The following is a 25443-nucleotide window of genomic DNA, read 5'->3' on the forward strand; positions in this document are numbered from 1 at the left end:
ATTGAGAATATAAAAATCATCTAAATTTATAAAGTCTAGAAAACCGACTTCTGAGAGACAAAGTAATCAATCTCTAAAAAAAAATATTGAAAGTTATTAATATTTCCGAGTTTCTTATGCGCAGTTTGTTATGTATTCTTAGTGCCGACTATGCACACGTGTTTCCACTACAAACAAGCTTTGGATGTAGGTTTTATGAAAATGTGTGTTTTTTTGACCTAGCACCTATTTAATACCCTATTTTGCTATAGTTATAACATTTTTTTTTTCTACAAATATTGTAACTACACCGAATGAAAATAACACGCAAATCTAACAATTAACATAAAAATTAATAACACGCCTAGTGGGTAACCTCCGTTTTTTTTTCAATTCGATTAAACATAGCTAGTAGATAATATGGTAATACTTCTGACCACTGGCCAGACAGTGGCTTTACAAAAATATATGTTCCCAAAACAGGGCTCTCAACCCCGTCATAATCAAATCATGTTAGCAGACTCGATTTATTGTGACCCTTTTCCCTCGTCCATAAATGTTGCACCAGAACTAACTAAATATGTTTCTATAGGATTTTAGTTGAAATACATCAAAACCAATTCACTGTATATACACATAAGAATAATTTAATAACGCCAGAATGCTCCCATTCAACAACAGCAGTGAGTGCACTTTGGTATTATACAAATAGTGAAACAAAGCATTATTAAACCATATGTATCTCTCCATATATATATATATATATTATATATATATATATATATCAATATAACTTTTCTAAGTTAGGTGCGTTTTAAGCCATTGTGGAAAGAGACCTGTACCCTGTAGAGGGTCGATAATAATATCATATGATGAAACCATATTGGATTTATAATTGGTCTGGTGATAGTGTGTTCTGCTAAAGTTCACGAGGCCCTGGCTTCGATTACCCTTGTTCAGCTAAACATTATAAGATGTTTTGCTGGAGCCCATTGCCCAGCAGTGGGATCTTATGATGACGATACTATATATATAAGTTGCCCTAGCTGTGTCCGCGGCTTCCACCGCGTGTTGATGGATCGCTTGTATCTCTTCTTTGTTGCATACAACATAAAAGTGAAAGGCCACTGTCTTTTGTCAATCCCCGTGCCTCAGAGAGCACTTTTAGCAGTCGATCGGCTTTAATGGCTAACTTGTAATCCGTAATTAATATTATGTACTCAAAAGTGTGAATTTATGTTTGTTACCTATCCACGGTTTAACTACTAAAGACAAAAGAAGTTGAAGGAATTAACTTTGTTACATATTATGTCAGCATCACAGCAAGACTAATCTTGACAATATTTTCTATATAAATATCCTAGTATTATATTTCTATTAATAAAAGGTTCCCACGGGATTAAAAAAAACCGAAACAACGGCAACTCGACGACGGCACAGGTCGAAGAAGTAGGTAGTAATCGTTATAGCCCGCCAACTTGCATTAGAGCAGCATGGAGGCGTAAAGCCCTAAATACCTGTCCACTCACTATTAGAGTATTCGGTTGTGGGATAAATGATCATGACCGTTATATTACTTAATATACTTGAGAACTCGCCATCCTCACTATTAACACAAAGTTTCTAAGAGGATGGCTAATGTTATTGGAAAATGTTTGCTACAATTTAATTTGAACAGTAAAAAAAAAACTTCATTATGACATTTTCGGCAACAGCTATCCACTATGTACACCTATCGTAAAACTTTCATACAAAGTTGTTTTAAAAGGTTTCCAATATGAGAAACTGAGTGGGTACCGAAAATTGATACACTGATATACAGAGGGTGGCCAGATTGTTTTCAAAAACAAATTAAAAATATCAAATTAATTGAATCTCTTAATATTGCACCGATATAAAAGACCACTCCACGTGAACGGTTTTATGAATTGACTGATAAAAAATTGGATACTTACGCAGAACAGAATGCTTTTTATTTAATTACTCACGGAAATTTTGTTCAATAAAATTTTGCAACCTAACACTGGCATTGTCGGTGGTCGTTTATTACAATGTGGAGCCACTCCTGTTTATTCGGGTTCCGTACCTATTCATAAAACGACGAAACCCTTTTGAGATCACTCGCATGTATGTATCACTGTCTGTCTGAAACAGCTTATATATTTATTATATTTCATACATACAAGTGTATAGATTTCAAAAGATCTCTACCTCCTGGCAAAGTCGGTTCAGCCTTTCTGGAGATAAGGCCGGTTGTTTATATGATCATCTGAGATAAGTCTCAGATGATTATATAAACAACCGTAAACAACCGAGGTGCGTATTTTTTTTCTAACGGAAGGCTCTTCTACTTTATCAGGAAGAAAAATTTAAATGGAGCTTGAACCCATAACTGGCCAACAATGCAGGTTGGAGAACTTTTTAACACATTATGTTAATCGTTATAACCGGGTTGGAAGTCTTAAAGTCCTCCCCTCACTCCAAGCAAGTAAATACTAATAATTTCTCAACAGAAGTTTCGGGCCCAGCTTAAGAATAGAATAAACGACCTAGTTATCTAAATAATATGCTACTGACCACTAGACCAAGTCGGTAGTATTTTGAATAAGTCCAAACAATGTGCGCTATTTAAATTAATAAACTGTCGGCACCTGTTAGTGTGTACAAATGGTCCGGACATACGTTACCCGCCCTGGTTTCCCGACAGGGGTGATTCGCGCCCCCATGATGAATTCACCTTTTATTTTGTCCCACTTCACTCGATTGAGAGTGATTTTTGAGCGTGAATGGGCAGCCAGTGTAATTTGCCACTGACAGGTCGAAATGCGCATTGAAAGCTATAAAGGACTGGACCAAACTCAATCACGGTTGTTTTTTGTTTGGGCCCAAGTAAATCGGAAAAGTTTACAGCGAACATTGGCGGAGTTTGGAAATTCGTTTTTTATCCGTTCACTTCTCACCTTCATGACCAAGTAGCTACCTACTTGGTTTTGGTTTTTGTATTTTTTTTAAATTTGCTGTGTTGCTGTGTTTAGGATTTACTCATTAAAATCAACTACAAAAGCAATGCTTTTTTAGGTAGGTATTACGTCCCTTAAAAACACCGCTGACCCCTTAAAGACGCAGTGGGTGATTTATAACATAACGTGTAAACGGATAAGTTTATTTTGCCTATTCATGAAAATATAGTAATGCGAAAGGGAGTCTGTTTGTTTCTCAGCTATGTTCACCCCAACCTTATACTTGTTGAAATTTGACATAAAGGTAGATTGTAAACTGGAGACGGATATCGAATACTCTTTATTACGTGAAAACAAAAGATTCCCGTGTGTTTTTTGAAAAAAAACGACAAATGCAGACAGCGTCACGGACTAGAGCTCTGCTGTTTAAAATATTAAAACTGTGCCGTAAGTTGCAAGCTATAAAGAATGTGCATGTTGGAATGCGCTTATCTCAGAAACTACCTTAGAATCTTGTTGAAATAGATTTTGTTATATTACATAACGGTACTTTAATAATATATTCCATTTGAAAATGTAGAAAAATATAATTTAAACGTAAAATTATCCATAGTGATATTTATTATAAATGCTATAGTGTGTTTATTCGTTTGTTTATTTGTTTGTCCTTACTTTACGCTCAAACTAAACAATCAAACGACCTGATTTTTGGAATATAGCTAGTTAATGAATGGACGAAGAGCAACTTATTATCCTAGGAAGACAAATTTTTCCCACGGGATTTGTAAAATGAACACTAAAACCGTAGTAAAAACCAAAGAATGCGGGCAACAGCTAGTACACAAATAATTTACATCTCAACCCAACAATACTAACTCATTTAAGTTTCATAGGCGAAGTTTAGTTAGCAATACCATAACAAAACTTTGAATCTTAGCGAAACATTCGAGCTTTGCCCCTTACGAATAGTTGTTAGACAATAAATTATTTAATAACCCTCGGCCCTTACCCAACCTGTTCACTTAATCAGGGAATATATTCGACAGAATCACCTCTTTAGAAACAATTAATTCTGTCTTGATTAGGGACACTGCACTTACAAGATGTCTTTGTGGTGCCTAATAGATGTCGGTTCGAAGGAGAGACGTATAAATTTAAAGCAGCTATATATATGCGGACGTTGATGAGAAATAAAGTTATTACGTATTGATTATTATTAGAGTTCTGCCAGACTAGGACAATTATTGGCTCGCTCGATTTTTTGTCTTTTTTTCGTCCGCATACAAGTTCTAAGCTGCCAGATTTAAGAAAACGAAAGAACGTGGGCATTGCCAGGGGGGCAGGCAGTGGCGTGCATAGAGGGTATGCACAGGGTATGCAGATGATATAAAATGAAGAAAATCTCCAGTACGAGTTATAAAAAACTAAAAAATAGGCTTTTTTTTAACTGTTACAATGTCTGCCACGCAACTGGGAGCAGGGGTATTAGATTGTCCTGTTAAAAATTCTTGGCACCAAACTGACGTTAGAAAATTTTTCAGTGCATCGGAAATCACAGTAATCCGTCGGTACTGATTTTTATCATTTACATGTTTAAAAAATCGCTGTAGCCCACTGACCCGCATCAAAGCAGCGGGTTGGGTCTATGCTCTAAAACCTACTCCAATAAGCAATATAGTATATTTTATTCTATGTATTCGTTTAATTCATTTAACTAGGAATAACATTTGTTGTGATTAGTTTACTTATTCTAAGAGTAAATCCTCAAAGTTTCAAGTTTCAAAGGCAAAAGACGTTTAATTATTCATCCCAAATGACCACCGCTGACCGCAACACTACGACCCCAACAACAATCAGATCCTTTTACAAGTCTACTATTATTATACCTACTTTCAATAATTATCTATGGTTTCTATCTAAAATCATCATAATCAGTTAGTTGCTTTTCTCGGTTATAGCCAAATATTTTCAATGATAATTCGTAAAGCAGAAATGGAAGAGGAAAATTTATAAAGCAGAAATGGAATCACAAGAGAAAATGTCGCATTTCCTTCCAATCAATTGTCTAAAAATAAGGAGAGAAAATTTTAGATGGGGGTATGTAAAAACTTTTTCTCTCGAACAAAACGCGACAAGGGGTTACACCTATTTGATGTCCAGGGTCGGTGAAGTTCGAACGCTTTATTACTGTGTCCGGCTTTAAGTGGGTGTAAAGTTTCAACACCCTTTGATTTACTTGCCGTTCGGGAAATAGGTACCTATGCTTCAAATCGGACCAAATTTTACACTTCCTTTTCCACTCTCATTAACTATAGCTCAATATTCGTATGTTAGGATTTAAATCTTTATTATATTTAATGTAACATCTGTCGCTCTGGTTATTCTAACAATAGTTACCAAGGGAATAACATAGAATACTAACCGCATAATGGACCCCACAATTATTACGCTAATGCCTTAAAAGGACTACCTTAATCCCCTAATCGGAAGCCAAACTAACGTGGCGCCGTCCGCATAGAAATATCTTAAATTGGGAACACGGTCCGGCGGGCCGTCCATAAAACATCTTAATGAGTACAACCAGCAGCTGCGAAGCCCCATATTGCGGCTCTCATATCCATGCAAACTACCCGCCGACTACGTCTTAGCGAGCTTACTTTCCACCTTCATGTTTACAAGTCGACAACTAATTTGTTGCAATATGTGCATAGGACAACATTATGAGCGCTATCTCCTCAGTGCGTGTCTTGCATACGTTTACCTCCTGCCTCACCATGACGTAACTAGACGTGACCCTCGAGCGGTATCCCTCCTGTATTCAAATTTACTCAGACCGGCCATTTGGACACCGATTTGTTATAAGATTAAAGGAAGATTTCACTTGTGGAACAATATGGCAACCGATTTACATATTTCGTTTCCTTATTAGTTTCGGGATATTTGTTTTGGGGCCGCCGAATTTACATCCACTGACCGATTAAATGGCCCTTAGGCATCTTTAATGGGGGTGCCGCGTGGTCGTTGTTGGCCTTAGCAAATGTGTGCTTATGCGTAATTGAATATTTTATGGGCTGGAGTAAATTTAGTGCGGAAACTTTATTGATTTCTAGTTTGCATTGCGTTTCCACAAGTAAAGCTTCGTTTTGCGGCTGGAATTATTTGAATACATTTCAAGTGCTCATTGAGGTGAGTCAACATTGACTTTTGTATCTCGCCTTTTCAGTTGTCGCATGTGTTTATCGTGGGCATTTATCTGTTGACTGTTTTTATTTCGCGGTTGACATTTACCCTCTGTTTCAACAAACTCATCCTGTTCCCGACGAGTTTCTTTCATTCGCTGTATGAGCGCTCGCGTTGCATTACCTCTATTCAAGTCGAGATAGCTTCACTTAGTTTCCTCTTTTTTTAGTGCGGACGGGTTAATTTCTGCATCTTTATTATTCGAGTGGCCGTTATACGGCGTAGTCTAGTCAGTCTGGTAGCGTAGATTGTGTGGCGGAAAGCAAACTTGAATTGTTGGTCGCGTGGAGGTAATGAACGCACGGGTGGGACATGCTGTGCTGCTGGAGGCGTCTGTCGGAGCGAGAGGCATGGCGGCCCAGCGGGCGGGGGTGAGGGGGTGCTAGTGGAAGGGGGGATGCAACGCGTCCTGTATGCACAGCGCCGCTTCCGCATTCGTTAATGCAAAAGCGGGCACAGACTTCAGGTGTACATTTTCAGCGCTTGTGTGCTTTATACCCGATGCTAAGGCGCGCGTCTTTGTGAAATGTTAAGCCTTAATTATTATTACATTTTATCTCGTCTATGCTTTATACGCTTATATACGCTACGTTTATAAGCTTTACATTATAAAAGCGGTGAAAGCCTAGTCTAGTAAGGCTTCGGATTCGCTTGCGGGACCGAGTTCGATGCCCGGCACGCACCTCTAACTTTTCGAAGTTCTGTTTAAGCAATTATATATCACCTGCTTCAACGGTAAAGAAGCCTGCATGCATGAGAGTTCCCCATAATGTTCTTAAGAGCTTGTAAAATCTACCAATCCGCACTTAGCCAGCATGGTGAACTATGGTCTAAAACCTTCTAATTCTGCGAGTAGACCCGTGCCCTGTAGTAGACTGGTAATGGGTTGATAATGACGATACTTTATACGTCACTGGCTTTTAAGTATATACGAGTAGGAAATAGTAATACGTAATGGAAACTGTTTACGTTGATGCGAATAATAATAACGCAATTATGTTAGCAGACTCATAGTATTAGGTATCCAGCGTAAAGATTGATGTTATTAAATTCTTTTTCTTGTTTCCATTCCATTCTGATTCTAATAAGCACAAAAAGAATATCCAGCGGCTTAACAATTCATTATTACATTCATTCATTTCGGGTTCATTAAAATCGCATTAGGATTAATTTTTCTCGTCCCCGTTTTAATTTGCAGTTTGCCAAGGGGATCCCTGGCCAGTTGCAATCACCCAGTGTCAATATTTGCTGAATGTTACCTGCGCCTATGTTTTATTATATTGAACGTAAAGCTGGAAATTTTTCACGGTTCTATTTGACTTATCTCTTAGTTGTAATGAATCGTTTATGATAACGAACAGCTGGTTTTTACTTGTTTAGAGTGGTTTAATATTTACTCCATATCGATTTTTAATTTTTCCCTAAAAGTTAGTGCTTGATTGAGATCTCACCTGCTGGAAAGTGATGATCCAGGCTAATATAGTAGCGGGTAACCTGTTTCGGGCATAGCGATTATATTAAACTTATAATACCTCTAATCAGTTTCTACGCGTCATTGTACCGTAACTCTAAATTACTCAACAGCACCTCTGTGTCGGTAAGGTGGTAACTAGCACCGACTAAAGCCTACAATCAGACTAGACCAGAGAAAATTCAGAAATTCCCAAATTTCTCCATCGGGGATCGAACTCCGGATCTCCCATATGTAAGACCACAGCGCTCACCACCGTACCATCAGTGCTAAGGAGGTCGTCAAAAAACATAAGCGGAAAATTAAGCACTTGTTTTATTATATAATATACATGACATTTATGACTTATGTATACAGTTGTTTAATTAAATGGAAAACGTTTAATTAGGAATCGTTTCAACGTTTCATCATTGCCCTCTATGAATGACCGACTTGACCCGGGCGTTCTCCTTCATAGAACGACGGCCGATTGGCGCAGTGGGCAGCAACCCTGCTTTCTGGGTCTAAAGCCGTGGGTTCGATTCTCACAACTGGAATATGTTTGTGTGATGAATTTTTTTCAGTGTCTGGGTAAATCCTACAGATAAATCTGTATATTAAAAGTATTTATGTATTTTATTCATAAATATCATCAAATATCAACAGCCATCTTAGTACCTATACTACGGGGCTAGATGGCGATGTGTATATAGTCGTAGTATAATATATATATATATTTATTATTATTTATTTAAAGAATAACAGAACATAGAGCATAGACACACCACGCCATTCTAATGCATATAGGCGGATGTTAGCAATTATTTCATCATGTTATATTACATTATTATCAAGTTAGTGATAATTAACAAGGCCACTGATTTAACGTGCTCTCCAAGGCAAAGGAGGAAATAATACTCCAAACTCCGTGCTGAGAATTTATTGACATAATATGCAGTCAGCCTTAAAATCAAAAGCAGTAGGTACCTCAGGCCGTTATATGTTAGGAGAAAACAATCAATTGACATTTAGCAAAATTTAATTATCCTAAAATTATCACATAATAAACCCCACATGTAGTCCCACCGATAGGCTTGCGTAAAGTGACATCCCTAAATGAAATGTCCAATATGTCATAAATAATGATTAAATGTTTTTTGTCGGCCATAACGATTAACGACTAGACATCCAATTTCAGTAATATCGCGTTGACACCATAATAAAAACGAAACATAAATATTCGATAATAATACAACACTTGATAGCTGGCTTATAAATAATTAAGTATCAAGAAATATGATAAATTCAAAAAGCTAGTGGTACTATCATTTTAATTTTAACTTTCGATACTATCTTTCAATATTGATACCTAAGTTATCTACACCTGCATTAAGAAGTCTTTACGTATCGTCTGTGAATGGGGATTTATCTAGAGTTCCGAATTTTATTCACCTTTACCATTGCTCCATGACTCAGAGAGGATAAAAACTTTCGTTTTGATAATTATCATTTAAGAAAATATTGAATGCCTAAGTGGCACAGCTCATTAAATAAGCCCACCAACCTACACAAGAGCAGCATGGTGTCAAAAAAGGTTTATATCCACTCTCTTATGAGCGTGGCATGACCAAATACGAATTCAAAACGTTGCGTACTATGAATAAAAATAAAAAAATATTCTACGACAGTAAACACATTGCCACCTAACCCTAAAGTAAGCGTTAAATGAATATTTTTATGAATTAATAAATAGAAAAACATTAATGTTCATCACACAAACATTTTCCAGTTGTGGGATTCGAACCGGCTATACCTAGGACTAAGAAAGCAGGGTCGCTGCCCTCTGCGCCAATCAGCCATCAAACTAAATCGCGACCTAAAATGCTTTGTGAAATAGTCCTTACACACTTTTTTGTAGCATTTTTAGGTCCAAAAAAAATTTAACATAACCAAAATAAAATAATCAATAATTTCTACAAATAAAGTTTTTTATTTCATCCAAATTTATGTATGAATAGCTAACAAAAGCTTTACTACACATTTGAGATACAGGTAACTTCGTGATTTTTATGTTAAGACATTTTGAATTAATCGTGTACAGCGGATAATGTCAGTCAAAAAATATGTGGTCAATAGGAGCATGTATTTTTTTCACAGTTTACAGTGAAGTTCATAGATTTAATTCGTTTGTTTGAATAAAAAGAGATTTTTTGAATATTGAGACAAGTGTAGGATTAACAAAAACGCCTTATTCCATTGAATTTGGTTGTTCAACACCTTTATCTCGAATTTTAATATTGTACTTTTTTATTTTCTCTAAACTAACAAACATGCGACGATTCACCTTAAATAATAACAGCCGCGTTCGATTTCTATCACAGGAATCGAATGTAAATCGATATTTTTCTCAAATCGTTGCACTGAAGCCTCACGATATCATCATTTGCACGCGACATGGCCCCTTCCAGCAAACATCTACGTTATTAATTCAGGCATATTAATAAAGGTGTCACGTTACGACCACACTCGTGTCGCAGGAAGCATGGCCCGGTGAGCCATTCCGTCGAAAATATTACATTCGATCCCGAATTCGTTATTTTTACTAGGAATCCGATTCCATTTTTTTTGCTCGTCGCAGTAACACAATCATCAACAACCCGTTACCGGCCCACTGTAGGGCACGGGTCTCCACTCAGAGTGAGAAGGGTGTACAACTCCACCACTTGAGAACATTATGGAGAACTCTCAAGCATGCAGGTTTTCTCACAATGGTTTCCTTCACCGTTAAAGCACTTAATAGAGAATTGCTTTTATTTTAAAACGCACATAACTCAGAAAAGTAAGAGGCACGTTCCGGGGATCGAACTCTGTCCGGGATCCCAGTAACATTACAGTTAAAATTTGAAAAAATTAAGTTTTCGACTGAATTAAATCTTTCTGAAAAAAACAAAGAAATCTTTATTGGCTCGCTTGCTCGTTTCTTTTTATTTTCGTCCACTATTAAGTTTAGCCTGTAAGTCCCGAACATACCAGTACGTCAAAAGCTGAGCCTGTGATGTGGATAAATAAATATCGAATCAGCAACGACCGGTATATTATTGCAATGCATTTTTTAAATACAAATAATAATTTCGTGTCATACGTAACGTAGATTTTTAATTAAGGCGGTAATTCAATAAATCTTAGATATAAAAGCGATATCGGCTAAAAGATACTTTGTTGATTCATGCTTTTGCCCCGGTAGTTTTGTTAGCTTTTAAAAACTTTATCAGCTTAAAGTTATCAGCACGGCGTATGCTTCATACATATTAATGTAAAGTTTTTTTTTTATATTATTATCCTAGACACCTTAGCCTAGACTGCAATCTCACCTGCTGGCAAGAGATGATGCAGTCTAAGATGGTAACAAGCTATCGTTTTAGGGGTATGTTAGTTATATTAAACCAATAACCCTAATAATTGTTTGCCCGACATCGTACCGGAATGCTAAATCGCTTAGCGGCACGTCTTTGTCGGTAGGGTGGTAACAAGCCAAGGCTGGAGCCTCCCTACAGTTCAGACCAGAGAAAATTCAGAACTTATAAATTCCCAAAATGACCCTGCCTGGAAATCCGGACCTCCCACTTAAAATCACAGCTCTCGCCGTTGCGCCAGGGAGGTTTATAAAACCTATGACATTTTTTTTCATTTTGTATCGAGATTTACATCATTTATTACCATCTTACTACTGGTTAACTCTCATAGGAATGAGGGAAATTGTCCCACTATGCTTAATTTTAAGTCATAATAGAAACAATAACCTTTACTCTAATACCTTTTCCTTTCCAATACAATTCGGTGACATCTCTTATCCATTTTTAATTTATATCCTTTAGGATAATATACGTACTGTCCAGAGCTATTTTAGCCTCCTGAATGTGTTTTAAGACATCATTTCATGTATCTGGTGTCATTCTGTAAGATGCATGTACATTGGTAGTACAAAACTTAACAGTGCTCAATAAACTGATAGCTAAAAACATTAATTTCAGTGCTACCTATCGTTATTTTTACAAGCGATAAAAATGAGATTGGCTCCCGATTGAGATGTGCGTGGCAGTGCGTACCTATCAGCGATTTTGTGACGACAATCACCGTTAAAATTACACGGTTATTGATATCTCCCCAATACCTGAGTACTTACACACGGGAGAGTTTGTTGACTCACGCGCAGCAATTTTTTCATACAATTTTCGTATAATCAACTCAGAATTAAGAACATACAGAAAATCATCATCATCATTACTTCAACCGATTGAAGTCCACTGCTGGACATAGGTCTTTTGTAGGGAGTGCAAAAATCCACGGTCCTGGGCTGCTTGCTTCCAGCGGCTAAAAGCGACTCTCGTTTGATGTCGTCTGCCCACCTCGGTGGGGGCCGATCAACGCTTCGTTTACCTGTGCGGGGTCGCCATTCCAGCACCTTGGAAAACTTGTACACGACTAATATGGAAGCACTCCACTTTAGTAGTGTTTCTCGAACAGGCGGCGAGTCACTTCATTCCATTTAGCAGTTGGCAGTAATTATTTTACCTCTAATGTTCTAAACGTGTTCTATAAAAAGGGGAAAATGGGAAAAAGTTTCTGAGCTAGCAACATTCCGCGGCTATGAAGTAAAAGGAGCGCTGGGCGTTTTCACTATTTATAGTGCACTGCATGGAGTTGGCAGGATGAGGGTTCTGAATTTTCTTAATTCTGTGAAAAACAAGATTAGATTTCAAGATAATGGAGTGTGGCAATGCTTATGTCCAGCTGTGGATTTCTATCTCCTGATACCAATCTGTACCCTATGGATAAGATTTTCTCGCAAACCTAGTTGTAAAATAGACCTAATGTCACAAGATGTTACTTCTCAAGCGCTGGCCGCAGAACTGTAGACAAATATGAGCTTTAAAACAAACTAGATAAATTCTATTCTAATCTGTTTAATCTATCAGTTTACCGATAATCAAAAACGACTCTACTATAGATGTTTTTAATCTTTTAATCTGAAAAAAGATTTATCGATTCCCGTCTGAAAAAGGCTTTTAAAATTTTACATTTTCGACCACTAAGTTCGTCATTTTTCACGTTATCCATGTATAATTTTTGCCTAACCGTTCAATAGTGTTTGCCTTTATAAATCAAATCTTTGTTTTTTTTTAACTATAAAGAAATGGTAATAACGCGCTTCAGTTCATCTTAAAATATTAACGGCGTAAAGTACAAGAATGCAGCAATACGAGTAAAATGAAAATTATTCCTGGAAATATCGCAATCGACGTAGGTATCATATTTTTTGTTTGAAGATATTTACGTAAAAACAAGACAGTGAGGGGAAAAACCTATTGTCATTGTTATTGTTATATATAAAAAAATACATTCAAAAGGTAGTCTTCTAATCCGTAATAATCTGTTTTTAAAGTTTAAAATGTCCGAATTTGGTCGCATCGTGCCCGGGGCTGCAATATCGAATCCAGCATTTCACGCTCCGTAAGCTTAACCGTATCGATACGGATATAATAACCAGTGGAATGGTAACTATAAAGAGAGATTGTATTTTTTACTAACGTCGTAAGAAGTCGGAATGTCCGACCGGCCCTTTGATCGGTTTGATAAAACTGCCTGCAATTTTCTTTCTTTTTTCATAAAATTTTTCTTTCCCTTTATTGTATGAAAAATAAAGAATGGAATGTTGTGTTTCATGATATGCTACACGTTCTTTGCTAGTATATTTCCGCATCAGTTAACACGAAGATTAGAGAAATTTATTCGGCAAAAAATCGAAGCCGGTCTGAAAAACTTTGGTATAATAAATAAGTACCTACATAAAATTAGGTAGCGCACTAAGTATTTAGAAAGCCCAAAATTACTGACACGTAAATAACGACTTATTTTATTTATAAGAGACAAGATGAAAACACAAATAATTATAAAAAAAATTTAGTTGAAACATAATCAAATCAAAACTTTATTCAAATAAGCTTAAAAGATGTACTTTTGATACATCACAATGTTTAACATTGTAATGAGATGACGGTGGTAACTACTTCATTCGGAAACCTAAAACTAAAGCTGTGAGGGTTCCAAACATTCACTGATCTAAGATAATAAATATTATGACGTTTAAAAATATTTTATTAGCTGTAAAATTTACTTACTTAGTTTAAAATGGGCGTTCGTTCCCAATTCGGTTTTTTTTTAAGTACTGATAAATTTGCAGTTATTTTCCGGATGTCTTTGATTTGTTTTATAAATTCTGGTTATTTTTTTTCACTGGTGATAATGAGAGAAAATAGATATTTCAAGTTTTTAAAAATATTATATAATATTTTTTCTGGATTTGTGGCAAAAAATAGATGTTCTTTTACACGTAAAACGTCACTACAAAGTTTGAGATTGAACTTTGAATTCGAAAGTAGGAAGAACATTTCAAACATCAGCACAAACACTAATACATTTTCGCTCATGACTGTACACAATCTTGAGTAGATATATCGCGTTATGGGTGAAGGTCAGCCGTAGCTCGTAACTCAGAGTCCCCACTCGGCCGACAAGAACAATAATCCGTACAATTTTGAGGAAAATGTTTATCGCGGGAGCCACTCGCCCCATAAATTTTGCCCGAATAAAACACGAAATAGATAAAAAGGTATCCCTTGACAAGAGGACTGTACTAGACTTGGCGATGACAGTTTTAGTACTCCATTTATGAAATAGTGAGAAAATATTTTAAATAAACTTTTAAAGAACTCCTATTTAATATTGATCTGTTGATAGCTAAACAAGATAAAAAACATTGAAACCAAACCATACGCTTACGAACAGCTTCCGAATCCAACATTAGGCTAAGCCTATGGCAACTACCATATCAAACGTACCTATGCCAAAATACAGCTCAACCGGATGCCAATAATGGTAATTTTTTTTATTATCCGAAGATCTACTAAAGAAACAAATTGAAAGCCTTTAAAAAATGAATCTTAAGCGTATCTGAAGGAAGACATTTTGTCATAATATTGACTCTTATTAGGTACAAATATTAAATTTACAAAAAATACCTACTTCGTTATAAAGTTTTACTTACAACTAAAATGTCCAGAAACAAAAACCTTGTCGTTGTGTCACACACCATAACAATAGTTTAACAATATGCGGAGTAGGCGTTTTAAATAAGTTTAAATAATATATACGTTTTTTATTAACCGAAAGTTTGTAGCATAATAAGCTTGACTCTCCTAGTTTTACGTGTTAATAAGCTGGTGATAATAAAAAAAAAAACCCTCGAATATTTGGAACCTTCGTAGCTTTAATTTTAAGGTAATTAACAAATATGCACGCACTACATTGAAATAAACAAATGTGTGCACCAACGCATCAAAAGTTTCTAATATAGGCCTCGGTAGAGATTTTTTATGTTAAAACTTGTAATGTTTTAGAAAAAATATATGATGCTCAAACGCAGCAAGGCTTCAAGTAACATCGTCCTATACATATCAAGCATTAAGAAAAGCACTTCGTCATCTTCGTCGATTATGCCCCTTCAAGCGAACATACGGCTGATAACTGACACATCTTATCTGCCAAACATTATTTCATACACATCTATCGGAAAGCCATTCCGACTGTGTCTGATTTTATTCTAGGCAATTTATTTTCAATAAAGAACTATAAAAAGACTTATCTAAATGGTTCGGGCGCGACTGAGGGGAGTGGCTGTCATAAACGTCGATTTTTATTTACGTTACCCGGCGCAAGTGGGAAAACTATCACGAGTTTGATTTAGAGGAAACGCAATTAAGTTTTACGTTTGTTTGGGAAATGTTAAACGTTCAGGTTTTACTTTTATGCAGCACTTTGCGCGACACCTTACTTATATATTATGTTTTCTGTAAAATAAAAGATTAAATTAAAAATAAATTATCTCGACTATACCTTAAGAACCTAGAATATGCTACTGCGCTTAGAAAAATGCATCAAGCCGCTCAAAAAACTATTGATTACCTAGTTAGTTAAAGGTGCTTCTTATTTTAATGCCTAAATTACAAATTAATACAAAAAATTATCATTAACCTTGAATGAATAATTACTTTGCTTTCTATTACAAACTAAGCAAATACTTTCTACTCCAAGAATGGCGGATTGAATATCCTTACGTATTGACTACATACGGGAACATGTATTAATATTGTGAACGACAATAGGTACTCCAACGCTAATGCTAGAGAGACTGCTATTCAATAGTAAAGAAAACTTATCAATAGCGAAAAGTGTCACAACCTTTTATTATCTGCCATGGGCTATAATGTCCATAACAATGAAAAACGTAACATAAGTGCATCCGTATCCACAAGGGTGTCTCGCTCAACCCATTGGAGCACCATCGATGAGCCATTGTTCAAGCTTTTACAAACAACCATTTTACCTAAACTAATACGTCTACATTTAAAAGAAAAATAATTTTGAAATTATTACCACACCACAATCAACTTTCTTTAAAAATCAAATGAACGATGCAAGTGTTCCTTTATTATGACATGTATTTTGTATTACTTTTTTAAATATCAAGGGAACGAAATAAAATTTTGTGCACACAAACCTTACTCATTTACATGTTATTTGAGCAACGAACCCAAGGGGCCCGTAACAGCCATTTATGAGTCGAAAGTATTAAAGAAAAGAGAACCGGATACATACACATAAAGAGAGATATAATAATAATAAGAAAAGAAGCGCAAGAAAACTGCTCGCGGCGAATAAACCCCGCAGAAAGCGGCATTGTTCTGCGACTTTTAAAAGCGGAACAAAACGAATGAGGGGAGGGAAATCGGATGAAAATATGAAAAGAATACACGGTATATACGTAAAAGTGAAACGAAACGTTGGAGATCGGGTCTCAACCGCGGCGGTCCGCAAATATAATTTGCATAGCCAAGTAGCCGAACTTTTGTCTGCAGCGGATGCTCGCAACCATATTCGTTCGTTGCTTTTTAACCACACTCTCATTCTGTATCGGGCCGGACTTTTTATTGCATTTTTCCCCTTTGAACGAATTCCTACAATATTTCGGTGGTTCGTTATTCATACGCTCGGTCGTTGAATTGTTTTGCTTAATATCAATCCGTTTGACTGTTGTGTTGTTCATATCAATGTTAATCCGTGCAACCTACATCAGTAGGTACCAGCTTCATTTTTGTTTAAAAAATGTATAAGTTTCTTATTGTTATTAATTTTATTGTTTAGACTTTAAATGTAGGATTTAGTGGATCAACATAAATCAGGTAGGAAATAATGATTTTGATTATCAAACCCAGAAGAATATAAAACATTTATAAAGATTGCTTAAAATGATAACTATAAGACACAAAAGCGAGAGCAACAAAAGATTAGAACTCTTTATTCGAAAGCTCCATTGAGTCGAAGGGAATAATCTATTCATAAATTATTACGATTCATCTTTACTCATGAACTTATCGAAGTATTAGGAGCTGGATTATTTTCAAAGAGCGCCGACGAACTATGGACAAATATTGACTTATAAAAACAATGCGCCGACGTCGCTCCCGCTGTATTGAATTCGATAAGACATTTGATTGCTATCTGAATCTTTTAAATGCTTCGCAACCTAGAGCGTTAGTTGTACCGACGATATGTTGGATAGCCCGGGATTTTATTTAATATTTGATGATTACGATGACAGGTTTACGTTTGATTATGATCTCAACAAACGGTAATTGGTACTCGTTAGCTATTAGTAACTCTTTAGAGATAACGCAGATACGATTTTTTGTAATTATTATTAACATGCTGATAGCATAACGTATCTATACATTGCTGCTAAAGCCTCAAACACCTGAAAGTATTTATTTAGTTACCTATTTATTAATATAGTCGGAAGAGTCCGTCCAATCGGAAATTCCAAAATTTACAATAGCATTGGACCATGGTCATCACATTGACCTCACTAATTGATAATGTCTGCGTTATTTACAAATGAGGTGAGATGAAAAGGTCCAAAAATAAGCGTCATTCGAGTGAGAAAGTGTTTTTCAGAGGTGTTGGTCTGTGCCGGTTCGGACTCGCCGGGCCGTTGAATTTTCCACTCACTGGACGTTTGGGGCTCACTCGCCTCACCTTTCATCCTAAATATACGTTTTATGCTATGTGAAACTCGTTCGACTTTGTGGCATTGCTGTTGATAAAGTAAACTGTACCTTTAAGCTCAACGTTTTAAGTTTTAACGATTTAAGTGAGTATGATAAATTTCACCAAAAACATGTAATAGATTTTATTATTGTGTAACCCGACAAAGAACCCTTACTAATATTATAAATGCGAAAGTGTTTGTTTATCACATTAGACTATTAAGTAAACAAACAACTAGATTTTTGGCATAGAATCAGTTAAAAAGACGGAAAGTAACATCAGCTACTTTTAGTCCTGGATAAATGAAATTACCGAGGAGGTTTTAGAGAACATTCCTTTTTTACACAGCAAATCGTTTTTCATTTATTTCCTAACAAAACAACCAATCAAGTAGATTTATGTCATAGAGATAGGTGAAAGGACGGAGAGTAACATAGGCTACTTTTAGTATAACCACTCATTTTCTGCTCCACTCACTTGCAAATAAAATCTAATTATTCACCACGGGACATAGCTAGTAAATTCATCATTATCATTTCAACCGATTGAAGTCCACTGCTGGACATAGGTCTTTTTTAGGGAGTTCCAAAAAGCACGGTCCTGGGCCGCTTGTTTCCAGTGGCTCCCAGCCACCAGTTTGATGTCGTCTATCCACCTCGTTCGAGGCCGATCAGCGCTGCCTCTTCTGTGCGGGGTCGCCTTTCCAGCACCTTAGAAACCCAATGTCCATCGGTTCCCCGAGCTTTTAGCACTTCAGCTTAGCGAGTCGCTGAGATATGTCGGTAGCTCTATTTATTCTACAGATCTCCTCATAAGGTCCATAGTAAGCGACCACGTTTCAGATCTAGCTGGTTAAAAAATATGTTTAGTAGATTTCAAGAAAACCTCGAACCAATTTTTAGAACACCTTATAAGCAATAGATTATTGTCATCTCACCTTACACTGCTTAACTTACTCGTATAGTCTAACTATACGAGTAAGTTGTAAAAAGTTTTTTTTATTTATTTCCATTTGCAAATCATATTAAGAATAGAGAGGAACAAAAACGAGGGTTTAATAAGACTGATGTCGGAGGTTGTATGACAAATGATGCGTAGAAGTTGAACCCCGACCGCTTCATTAGCAACAACATTAATTATTACTAGCGAATCTTTAATGAGAAATTCATGTAGTTGTTTATTTCTAATGCGCTTTAATTTGTTCTAGGCTGTTTTGTGTAATTGACCTGATGACCTCCGTAAGTACAGTGGTGAGCGCTGCGGTTTTATAAGTCCCGCGTTCGATCCGCGCGTTTCTTTTCCATTTTACCGAATTCAGCATAAGAATCGTCTTAATACTTCGGAATCTCAAGGATCTAATATAAAATACTATGCGAATAGTCTAATGTGTTACGATTCATTAAACTGAATCATTTGTCAGTTATTTGTTCAGACACCTGGTAATACGATACAAAGATTTATTGGAGTTATAGATTGGACGCATCATTACCGCTGACTTCAAACCAGATTCCTTTGTTTTAATTCTTTTTATTTTGTTTATTGTTTTTGGTTTTAATTCTTCTTATTAATGTTAAACTTATTTCTCCTTCGACATGAAGGTACATAAATGAGAGCATTTTAACTCTTCGCAGTGTCATTTATACGTCATTAAAACTAAGGCAATCGCTAAGATTGACTGAAGAAGCTAACTAAACTTAACTGCAAAACAGAGATAGATATTAAGAGATTGAAAGAGACAGCTAATAAAACTTTACATTAAAACAGAGATGTTCTTGATTACTGTCGATAGCATAAATCGGTTTCTGCGGCGAATCAAAAAGCTGTTCTCTCCATCACGTTTATGGCCTTTTAGATGTAAAGTTTGATATGTAAGAAAGGGACAAACAATGTGATTTCTGAGTTTACATTTTTACGTATATGGATAATACGTATGGACGTTGAATTCCTGCGTATTGACGAATCCCGAGTACGGCGTACGGCACAAAAGCTAAAGCGATTATTTAGTTTAGGTTTTGTTTTGTTCCGCGCCGCGTGCACAGCAATTGTTGTTTCGATACGGTACAAGTAAGCAAAATGGATTCCATATTCAATAAAGATATTGACCAGCAGACTTTAAATATTATCTTAAGTTTTTTTTTTAATATTAGTAAAAAAATTAGAAGCGTTGATAGCCTAGGGGTAACGACTTCAGTGGTTTCGAAAGTTAAGTTAGTTAAGTTAACTGGACTATCACCATTTCATTCACGCATTTGGCCAGCTTGATGGACTAAGGCATAAACCCAAAAAGGGTTTTGACCTGTGTAATTCCCAGGTCTACAGTCTACACCCTTTGGGACCTGGGAGGAGATCTCGGTCCTGTAGTTGGCCGGTGATAGGTTGATGATGATGATAATAATTTACACTTTAACTTAATTACAACTTGGATTTCATTTGGTTTGGACTAATGGAAAGTCACTTTTTCAAGTGACACTCCAATTGAGAAAATGACCATAGATTCCTATTAGTTTATTGTTTTGAACTCCCCTTTTGCTGCATCATTATAAAAACGCTTAAAAAATCTCTTTTTTCCAGTAATGTATCAGAAGAGGTTAAAGAAAGAAAGAAAGCAGCGGCAACAAATTCAAGATCAATTAGAATTGGAACTAAAAAGACGACAGAAGATAGAAGAAGCGTTGAAGCAATCAGGAGCACCGGGAGAAATCCTCAGAATAGTAACTGGTAAATATCTCCATTTTACATTTATCACTAAACAAATGCTACATTATCATTATATACCGATTTAATAGGCCCTTGCCCTTACTCAATTAAACGTGGCATAACGCCGGAATATTTATGTGTTACTATAAAACACGGATGTCGACGTTATGCCAATTTTTTTTTATGCCCTCAGACTTTATGCAAATCGGGCTATAGCTATCAATAAAAAAGTAATATTACAGAAGGTCACAGATCGATTACGACAGAAAAACAAACGTTTAAAAAAAGAAAGGAACAAATGTTTATATCTTCTAGTTATAAACCAAACTAATAATCGAATACGTAGTAATAGTAAAATATTTTTTTATTATTATTCTATTAACATAAGGTATACTGACTTCATGGTAACACATTGGATTGCCTCTGACATGTTAACTTGCCGTCTGTCAAACAATCTTTGTATCAGTTAAAACAAAGCACCGTAACATCTTACACTGTACCCTTCATATCATCGAAATCTCAACTATATTGTATGTGTAATAAGATTCTATTTTTAATGGTTCGTTGTACAGCACTTGTGCTACAAATTATTTGGAGTATATATGGAGTGCGTGACGTAAGGGGGGTGGTAAACTAGTGAAGCCTTGTGCTAATCTCCGTGTCAGGAAATCGTTTCGCAGGCCATTTGAAATGAGGGTCGATGTAGTAACACGCATTCGAACTCAATTTCATGTATAATCGCTGTTTGCTACTTACTCTAATTGGCATATTTAAACTTGGTCATAATAAACAAAATATGAAGTATGTCTCCTTACTTGTAACACTCAGGCATAATGATTAATTAAAAAAAAATTCGCCACGTACGTGATAACTTTGTCAGTTCGTGGAAAGCCTGCATGTATATGTGTGAGAAATTATGGAATAGACAGACGAAATTGGACTATTAGTATCTTCATGAAAATACCTTAAGGCTTTTACTGTCTTACGTAAAATTGGGAAACAAATTTGAAGAAATTTATGTGATTTAAAAAGTATTTTAATTGATACTTAATCAACGATAATCAACATTAATTTATTAGCTATCACTAGCATTTATCAGCATCTCTAGAGAAACTTTAAAGATTTTCTTTTTTCAACAGAGAATTTATCGCCACCGTCTCAAGAAAACCGCGAACGTGAAAATGGAACGGAAAGCAAACCACCTAGCACAGAACCTCCCACCTCGTCGCCGCCCTTCCAGCGGGACCCGCCACGCACGCCTGATAAGCCCCAGTGGAACTATCCGCCACCGCCTGTCGACATCATGAGTGGGGGAGCTGCTTTTTGGCAGAACTACTCTGGTGAGTTAACATAATGTTAGTTAACCTGATACATGTGTTATAATTATATAATTTAATAGATACCACTGTCCAGATACTATTTATTTTCCAAGTCATTTGTTGATATAAGACAAGATGATCTGCTGCTATTCTTGCCAGATTCTTTCCATTACAAGCTGCCTTCCAAATTGGTGAGAAAATCACAAATAAATAGACCTGACATTTCGAGAGTTCTTATGCGGTGTGCCAACTTGACATAAATGAATTCTGAGAGCGTGCAAAGACCAACAGATTACCATCCTTACTGAATGAAAGTTTATCCTATTTTAATTAGAAATAAGATCACAGACGAGTTGTGGGCATAATGTAGTGTTTCTCACGTGGATTACCGTCCGAATATGCTTGATTAACTTTTTAAGCCATTTGTGGCTGTTAATTATGAATTAACCAGAAATTACCAGATCAACCAGAAATTAAACAGGGCCAGAGTAAGCGCAAAAGAATCAAAGATCCACTTTAGTAACGATTGGGTCGTTACTTTTCAAGAAATCAGTGTCCTACGTTATCCTCCACACTAACATTGGAGCAGCGTGGTGGGTATATGGTCCTAAACCTATCTCTCCTGTGAGAGACTATGGCCTGTGCCAAGCAGTGGAACGTTAATAGGCTGGAGCATGTTGGTGATGAAGCAATCCTCAAGCGAAACCAAATTGTATTAGGTCAGCCTATACCTATGCATATTACCTAATGTATTCATAAATCTGATAGTCCCTGAGACATCAATACCAATACACTCCTGACAAATCGATTTATTATAAACGCAAATATTTACATTGAACGTAATAGAACGCAAAGGGTCTAAAAGAAATAAGTAAAAAAATTCGGCATGCGAAATTTATACTCATCATATTACATACCATTGTGAATCAAGAATTTCAATTATTTAAAAGCACAAAATGAACGATACACGCATTCCTGTTTTTTGTCGAAATTGTATTGGGGTGAGCTTTACACAAATCGATTACTCGTAAATTTTCCTTTTCGTAAATGCCAATAATGGGGGTTAATACTTTTAATATAAATATTCATTAAAATATTGCCAGCTGTCGGTACATTATCACAAACATATTGTGACAATATAATCGTTAAAGCTTGCTGACATCTCCAAACTCTTTCCTATGAAAAAGGAAGGCCTCCTCTTAGCAGTAGGATGGTATTAGCTAGTGGGCCAAGATGACAATATTTCTGAAGTAAACATGATGAAAATATTTCTGACGAAACATAATGTTCGATTATAAAATATTGAGACATGCTAGAGCAGATGACACTTAATTGTACGTTACTTCGAATGTTAGCGGTGGGTGATGGGAATCGAACTCAGTTATTTTTTTTTTAATTTTACCATAATTTAGCCCTTGACTGCAATTTTAACTGCTAGTAAGTGATGTAGTGAATTCAGTCTAATATGGTAACGGTAAAATCTGGAAGTGTTATAAATGAGTAAATCTGGTAGTGATATCTAATCGGTTGCTATGCGATATCGCACCGAAAAGCTTAATTGTTTGGTGCTGCCACTAGTCACAGACGAAGCCTTCCACCACGGTCTGGTCTGACCAGAGAAAATCCAGAAATTATAATCACCCATATTGCCCCTGCCGGAATATCCTGTTTAAAATCACAGCGCTCACCGCTGCTTCAGGGAGTTGTCAAAATGTATTACAATAGAGAACATCACATGAGATAAAACTTGCGCGGTAACCAATAATAAATTAATTTAATATGTGACCGATAGTCAACATAACTTGAAACAGCAAAAGAACAAAAAATATTGCTTCCATGATGGCGAATCGAGCGGTAGTTTTTTGCATTCATATCCTCTTTGTGGAAAGCCCAGAAATTTCATTAAAAATGCACCGGCTGCAGTGGAGTTTCATACTATTGTGTGTGATATGGACACATCCATCCACGTAACTTTTTATGGATATAAAAACAAGAGCTTTTTTATTGATGGATTGGAAGGCACTGGTCCCTAAGATACGGGATTTCCTAGTTTAGGATTCCAAAGATTTATTGTACTGAGTTTTTCTAATAAATATTTTCTATTTCTATTTCTATTTCTATTGGGTTTGACTCATATCTCCTTTAAGTGAGTACCTAATAGAATCGACTGTAAAATATCTTGAAATGCTGTTCATTTTATTTTTTTCATGTTTATATTTACATGTTTAATCCCCATTAAATGTTTTAAAAAATAGTGACCCGCATTTGTTAGTTTAGTTGTTAGCACGTTTTACGACAGATGTCAAGGTCCCAAGATTCGATTCTAGAATCTAGTTAAGTTAATATTTTTATTATCTACCAGCCTGGATTCAATGAATAGGTTTCGCCCACTCCTGCCTTTCTGAGAACACTTCGATTCCATCCATACCAGTTATACTAACAAGTGATAATTTATTATCGCTAAAGCCCGCCTATCTACATTGGAGCAGCATGATTTGTCTGAACTCTCTCTCGTAAAAGAGAGAAAATTTGAGCCCAGCGATGGGGCATTGAAAAACTGATGACGATTCTTTGCATCAGTCCTGCTTCCACTGGCGATTTTCGTTCTGGGGAAGAATCCAAAACACGATAAAGTGTTTAACCTATACCCCTTGCTTATGCTTATTCCACAATATGTGGGGTAAGCAAAACTTGTCTTCCTTTTCTATCAACTTCAATAAGCCTTCAGCTACGTCCATTCCTTTTGGGCGCATATTCTCTTTCACACATACATCCATCTCTTCTTTTTTCTTCGTCAACTATCTTTCCTGCTGTATGAATATACAATCAATATATATGTATAAACGTACTGAAAAATAAATCTTCTATCGAAGTCGCAGCCATCGACAGTAACACAATAAAGATTTAAGCGTAATATTTCATTAACTCCGCATTCGCGTGTTCGCGTGCGTTAGACACTTCGAAAGGGTAAAAGGCAACACTTAAATTGGTTGCAATTTCTACTCGAAAGCAAAGTCGGACACTTGTCGGTAATGCAGGAAATGGTTGAGCGAATGTTGTGTGACTGACGAGTGTTTTACTGATGTAAACACACTAGCTTTCATGAAGTGTTGATGATTACAGTATCAGTAAACATACCTTAACTATCCGGAAAAGGCCATAGGCCTCAGCGATCTTGAAATATGAAAGTAGTATTTTAATAGAAGTGTAAAAGTTAACACTTTTTTCACCCCATTAACTTTGTACAGACCCGTTTTTGGATTAGTATAATTTGACATATCTTTTCATGTGTCGTAATTATTTATCGTTTACGAACTAAATGTTACATATTATTTACAATATGTGTTCGTTTGCTGTTTCTATCTGAATTAACTCATGATAGATTGTTGCTTGACGCCCAAAACACACACAGTATTCGTAAATTAATAACTTTTTATTCAGTATTGTACTTAGTAGTGTTCAAAGAATATAATATCAGGCCCTAATATCCTATGAAACCTTTGACATTATAATCGTACGCACGTACACATGAAACATTATAACAAAAACCTAAGGTGTAAGTAAAAAAGCACACGGGCCACTGACCACAACCATAAATATACCACCACGGGCATATTTTCCGTAGTGAGCAGCA

At 36.1% G+C, this 25443-nt stretch overlaps 1 protein-coding gene across 1 annotated transcript in view; it reads left to right on the top strand.

Annotated features, from left to right (window-relative positions):
* The window catches only part of LOC120627421 (dachshund homolog 2), a 207292-nt gene that overhangs the window by 177342 nt on the left and 4507 nt on the right, over window positions 1-25443 (top strand). The window contains exons 11-12 of the mRNA XM_039895423.1: window positions 20365-20511; window positions 21630-21830. Coding sequence (XP_039751357.1) covers window positions 20365-20511; window positions 21630-21830 — 348 coding nt within the window. The remainder of the gene's footprint in view (window positions 1-20364; window positions 20512-21629; window positions 21831-25443) is intronic.

This window comes from Pararge aegeria, chromosome 11 (assembly GCF_905163445.1).
Source record: "Pararge aegeria chromosome 11, ilParAegt1.1, whole genome shotgun sequence".
Taxonomy (NCBI): Eukaryota; Metazoa; Arthropoda; class Insecta; order Lepidoptera; family Nymphalidae; genus Pararge; species Pararge aegeria.